At 35.8% G+C, this 6689-nt stretch overlaps 1 protein-coding gene across 1 annotated transcript in view; it reads right to left on the minus strand.

The window, feature by feature from the left end:
- Positions 1-4887, minus strand: part of LOC108367301 (proclotting enzyme) — a 26787-nt gene extending 21900 nt beyond the window's left edge. Inside the window, exons 1-2 of the mRNA XM_017621885.1 lie at positions 4672-4887; positions 1574-1662 (exon numbers count right to left, since the gene is read on the minus strand). Coding sequence (XP_017477374.1) covers positions 1574-1658 — 85 coding nt within the window. The 5' untranslated portion in view covers positions 1659-1662; positions 4672-4887. The remainder of the gene's footprint in view (positions 1-1573; positions 1663-4671) is intronic.
- Positions 4888-6689: the final 1802 nt, after the last annotated feature.

Below are 6689 nucleotides of genomic sequence, written 5' to 3' on the forward strand. Positions count from 1 at the left end.
TGTACGTATCGTCATTAAAAATGAATAAAGACACGAGCTCAAAAGTTGACAGCGAAAAAAAACCGCGTAAAAAATGTCGGCGAAGAAAGACTCTTATCATAGGTGACGGCAAAGAAAGCTGCGTTAACCTCTTTGACGGCAAAGAAAGACACATAGACTTATGTTCGCGGTCAACTATGTTTGCGAGAGTAACAGTATACGTATTCCCCAAAGAGTTTTTCCGGAATGATGTTGAATTCATGTTTACGCGTCTTTTTTCGCAATTTTTTTTCACGCGTCCTTTTTCGTCATCTAAACACCCGTGCGTATTTATTCGTGTCTCGGGACGATATTATTATTTTATTATTACGTAGGAGATACCCGCGACCTAAGATAATATAAATAAAGTGCTAAATCCTAATTATTATCAGCGCTTTGGATGATGTATGATCCAAATTTTAGATGGAGAAGACAATCGTTCTCCAAGGTGTATCAATCTACGATTCATGCTGCGTGGAAAGGCACATAGAATATACTCTGGGCTTTCCTCAATCAGCCCACAAAACCTACAGCCTCTACAGAAAGACCCATTTAATTCAAACGATACGTTAACTTGCAGTGTGCTGTCAGGTTTCCAGTAAGTTCTAAGTTCAAGGTGTCTTCCGGAGTTCCTCTTGGAAAGAGTTATGCATCTCCATTATTGTCTTATTCCCTTTGATTTCCGCAGTGGACAGAACTTTGAGTGCAGTGTATCGGGACCATGTAAACGCATTTGAAAAAAAAAATCGTTAGAATCCTTGCTTTTTTGCGGCAGTTATAAACGATTTCATCAAAAGTTGCTATTAAGAGAGGAAAAAAGAAGCGTTCGTACTCAAAAAGAAAAAAATCATTATTCGAAAAATTCGCATTTCTGAGCAAAAAGAAAAAATACGTGTCTCCTTAAATTGTTCAAGGAACAATCCCTGTGAGTTTTATCGCAATCTTAAATTCACTTTCCGCCGGCCTGGGTGATTTGGGATGGAATGAGCCATATGCAAAAAAATTGCAGAGTGGGGCAAATTTAGAGAGCAAAGTGACAGTTTACTTGGAGAGGAAGCTGCAAAATCTTGCTAGAAACATTCTTACTAGGATGAGTTTTAAGTTTAAAATAACTTATTAGAACTTATAGTGTGCGGAAATTAGTAAATTACTAATTTTCTTACGATTGCTTACCAAACTGCTTTAGACAATTTTTTAATTTTATTTATACAATCTGTGCTATTGTGAGATTTTTGGATATTTTCCAATTTGTGAGGGTTGTCTTCTGCAAGTTCGAACGGAGGATTACTGTTCTACCTATATTTAACTTCAAACTTAAATTAAATTTTCTACCCATTAGTAATAATGAAGCGGCTAATAAAAGCTTTTGAGCGATAAGAGCACAGGGATTTAGGTATTCTGCAAAGACAACTAAACCGTTGATATTTAAATTATTAGGTTCATTCTTTCTGTTTGCTGTTATTACAAGACTAAATTAAAGTACTAGTCGTAAATGCATATTATATTATCTGAACTTGTTTCTATTCTCAGAATATTTATTTTTTATTGTACATACCGACATAATCTTTAGTCGTTGCTCGTGTCCAGTGTGCTAAGTAAACGATAAGCAGCAGCCGAAATATGTTATTTTTTGTAGACATGGTGCTGTAAGAAACATTTTTTATTTGTATAATATCTAACAAAAAAATAATAATTTTACTAAATGGATTTAGAGGCTAAATTACATTTTAAAATACATTCTTGTGGAATGGCAGTTTATAAAAAAAATATTTTTAATATTAAGTACACGCATTCTCAATTAGGGTACTCACAGTTTACTTCTAAAGTTAAAAGGTGGCAACTTTAACAAGATAACACACTCGAACTGTGAGCAACCCTTATGTTTAAATAAAGTATTAAGTTGATCAACAATACCACGCATTGCTAGACCGTTTGCCTTTCACGCGTTTGTGTTTAGAGAGCATCAACAAACCACATACATATTTCTCTCTATTCTCTCTTCTCTTTTTTATACTCAGCTAGCACAGCGCAAAAATAAAAAAAAAATAACCTTTGCCAGCTCCAGGCAGGCGCAAAGAGAAACTTATGTACAAGCAGCGCTGCGCCCAAAGCGAAATTCATGTATGTATGTACAAGCAGCGATAGATGCCAGTTTAACACAGAACATAAACATGAGACAAAGTCTAGTAATTTTGCCCAAAAGTGTTATCTCTAATTAGTATGGGAACCAACAACAAACAAAGTTACCACATGGTAAAATGTTTTAAAGTTACCAGGTGGCAAAATTAACACAGTAGATAATATAGAACTGTGAGTACCCTAATTATGATATCAAATCATTCGTTTAGATATACTTCGAACCTGATATCGTGCATGCATATGTATATTCATCTGTACCCTGTCGGGAGTTCGTAGTCGACTACTAAAATAGGTAACTTTTGGTCAACTTATTACGGCTAACATTTAATTGGTTTCAAAGCCATGCAGAGCTTAATCGAAGGAATATGTATGTATGAATGTACGTAAAATTGTTTCACAATTTTCACTTTCGACAAAAAAACTTGTGTTCAAAAACAAAAAATTTAAAACAATTTTGTACATTTATTGTCATTGTGTTTTTTACTGAAAACGAGAGAACATGGATTTAGGTTATTTTATTTACAATAATATAGCCGAAAATATACGTATGTACATTCAGTGATGAACAAAATTATTGGCACAGCAAGGCAGTTAAACTTTAACACTGGTGTTTGGCCACTTATGAAATGATTTTTAATTGCAAAAAAAAGCGGTAGACAGAATGACAAGTTATCAACTATATGAACTTTAATTAATTTTGTTATGTTTTATATTTAATTAAAAATAAATATAAATTATAAAAAAGTACTAATTTTCGACAAACAAAATTATTGGAACACTTAAATGTTACCGGGCTATTTCGTCCAAATTCTATCAATCTAGCAACCTTTTTTTTTAAGTCCCTCTTTGTCTACGTAAGAAATTGCGATGTTGACAGAAGGCAAACTTCAAACATCAGTTTGCCTTAAAATATTGTGAAGTTTCCTTAATTTTTATTAAAATGAGCAGAAAAAAGTGAAACTACCGAATCTCAGTGGAAAATAATATTATATTTGCATAATCAGGGAAAATCATATGCTGAGATTGGTGAAATGATGGACAGGAGCCGCTACACTATACGGAGCATTGTACAACGCTTTAAGGGGGCTTCATCTTCGCAAAGCGCAAAACGTACAGGCAGGCCTAAGGTTTTAAACGACCGCGAATGCGGCCAAATAGTGAGGAAGGTAAAAAAAAAAACCGAGAATATCCTCCTCACAAATCGCAACAGAAGTTAAGGAAGAGTTGGGAAAGGATATTCATCCAATAACAGTCCGGAAAGCACTGCATGAGTATAACTACAATTCTCGTGTAGCTAGACGCAAACCCCTAATTTCGAAAGCTAACCAAAAGAAGCGTTTAGCCTATGCTAAGGAGTACCTAAGCAAGCGAAGTGACTTTTGGGACCATGTACTCTTCTCAGATGAAAGTAAATTCAACATCTTTCAATCTGATGGCCGGCAAATTGTGTGGAGAAAGCCCAACACCGAACTGCAAAAAAAGAACATTTCTGCGAGTGTAAAACATGGTGGTGGAGGAGTCATTGTGTGGGGCTGCATGTCCGCTGCAGGTGTCGGTGAGCTGGAGTTCATTGATGGCATTATGGACAAGAAATATTACATGGAAATCTTGAACAGAAATGTCAAAAAAGTGCCGAAAAGTTGAAATTGCCAGAGTCATTCGCATTTCAGCACGACAACGACCCGAAGCATACTGCTGATGATGTTCGTATGTGGCTTGCGCACCATAANGTTGAAATTGCCAGAGTCATTCGCATTTCAGCACGACAACGACCCGAAGCATACTGCTGATGATGTGCGTATGTGGCTTGCGCACCATAATAAACATACATTGCCGCATCCGCCTCAATCGCCTGATCTAAACCCAATAGAACATTTGTGGGAAGAGCTAGATAGGCGCGTTAAGAAGCGTGTTATAACAACAAAAGCAGGGTTAAAGGTGGCACTAGTAGAGGAATGGCAGAATATTGGAGCAGAAACCACCCAAAAATTGGTTTCTTCGATGCCAAGTCATCAAACAAGAGGGCTTAGCTACAAAATATTAATTTCATTAGTACATATGTAACTATTTTGTTATTGTGTGAAGTGTGCCAATAATTTTGTTTTGTATTAATAGGTACTTTTTTTCTTTAATAATTACTGTAATTAAATACATCACATAATAAAATGAATTGAACTGAATATAATTGATAATTTTTCATTCTCTCTCATTTCTTTTTTTTTTGCAATTAAAAATCATTTCATAAGTGGCCAAAAAGCAGTGTTAAAGTTTAGCTATCTTGCTGTGCCAATAATTTTGTTCATCACTGTATGTATGTATGTATATATGTTCCCTATGTATGTATGTATGTTATTCACATTTCGTTTCGCATTTTCATCATTCAAACTCAACTTATTTATTTCTATTGGAAGAATTTTAGTATTTGATAAATTTATAATTTCTACTTTTATTTATTTACATATTAAAACAGTTTGTTTTAGTTAGTTCCATTTTTATTGTACTTGCTTCACTTACTTTTTCTTGGTATAAACGTCATAAACCAATCGCACTATTATTAACCACTTTTTTCTTACTTAGCTGCTATTTTATTTGCGCGCCGCCTAATTAGTAAATCCGTTCAGGTTTTCAACACATCGCTAACTAAATCCGAGCAAACCAAATTTTTTATTCTCAAACCATTATTGACAGTGATTTTCGAATGCGTCAACGCTTACCCGCTTCATTGCCAGAGGTTTTTCAATTGTCGGTTTTTGCGATTATTATTGCCGTTTTTTTTGTTTTGCAAAGAGAGGAAGCAGTGCTGATTAAAATGTTTATGTACTTATACACTGGAAACTCAATAAGTTGAAAATTGCAATAACGAGTAGTATAGTTCGATATTTTGCCTTACAACTCATCGGCCAAAAAGTTTCGTAAATTCTTTTAGTCGTTTGCTTCTGACAATACATTTCAGTAATTCGCAATATTTGTCTTTGATACCTTATAAATTGCAATTACCGAATTGGAAAAAACGGAAGCTTCTCTTTTTTTTTAAAAAGTCGCTGACTCGTAATACTTGGATAGCAACCCAGCAAAGAAATATGGAATCGCGGCTCTAGAAGCTATTACGGGGAATGCAAAGTCGCCTTCAAGCCATTACCCCCAACGACACGCCCTTCTAATGCCTACTAGAAGCGAAAGAGGCAGCGCTTACCAATTTTGTTTGGATTCCACATCAGTTTCTAAGGTAATGTTTTTTTTTTTTGCTTGGAAGTTGTCGAGCTTCCACCCTGTAGTTCTGCTGGAGTTTTGCTGATGACTGGTGCTGGTGATTCCATGCATTACCGATTGTCAGGCAATTCGGTAGCAACTTCAGCATTGCTCGTTAGGCAATGCGCTAGCGATTAGTAATCGCCACTTTTGCACCAGGTAATCGCTAACGAAAGGACAAACCACGCGCACCGCTCGGTACGCTTCAATGACATTGCAATGCTAAATTCGTTAGGCAAAGGAATTGGTATCGCTAATATCGGATGACCACAGCGACCGGATTCCAGCATTCGCTATAGCTAATTTTGATCGCTAAAAATCTCCAAAATAATAGCAGCCGCGCTTAACAACATGCAACATCTAGTGACATGCCCCTCATACTGGCGGCTTTGGTAGATTACACATTGGTTCCGTTACTTTTCCATGTTGCGTGCTTTTAGGCCACACTGATTTTCCTTTGAGAATTTTGGCGATGAAAATGTAGCCTAGCGATTGTCAGAATCCCATTGCAGTACTCACTACTGGCGGGCCAGCGAAATCATTAGTGGTAGCCAGGCGGGTACTAGTCACAAAAATTGCGACACCAATTTTTTTGCCTAAAGAATTTATCATGGCAATGTCATTGAAGCGTACCGAGCGGTGCGCGTGGTTTGTCCTTTAGCTAGCGATTACCTGGTATAAACGTGGCGATTACTAATCGGTAGCGCATTGCCTAACAACCAGTAATGCACAAAATCGCTAAATTTTGATATTTTCAATACGGGCATCGCATAACCTGTCGCTAGCGAATTACTTACAGCGCACTGTATGTTTTATGAAGGCATCTAGTACCGGGACTCGGGATCCCGATTTGAAGAAGTACATGAATGGTCAGAATCACGAAAAAATTCGAACTTTGACAGATCATATCTCCACAGAAAAAAAATCCTCGAATTCGTGTTAGCTTGTTTCATGTATAGAACCCATAAAAAAATTTGAAGCGAATTGGAGACATGACATCATATTTTTTTACGAAATCCGTCCGACTTGTATATGAATATACTTAAGAATATATACATATGTATGTTTTGGTGTACTAATATTACTACACATATATATATAAAAATAAATACTATATGTGAGTGTAAAGATGATCTCCTATTTTTTACTTTTTGTAAAAATGACTGCGACTGTAATATGAATGAATTTCAATTCCATAGGTTTTAGTTTATTCAGTTTGTAATTAGCTTTTTAAACTTATATAAAATAAAGACATTTATATCTCCTTGCTTAACACAAATTTG

This window comes from Rhagoletis zephyria, unplaced genomic scaffold, assembly GCF_001687245.7.
Source record: "Rhagoletis zephyria isolate East Lansing unplaced genomic scaffold, Rhagoletis_zephyria_1.1 Rzeph_scaffold_02625, whole genome shotgun sequence".
NCBI classification, from domain to species: Eukaryota; Metazoa; Arthropoda; class Insecta; order Diptera; family Tephritidae; genus Rhagoletis; species Rhagoletis zephyria.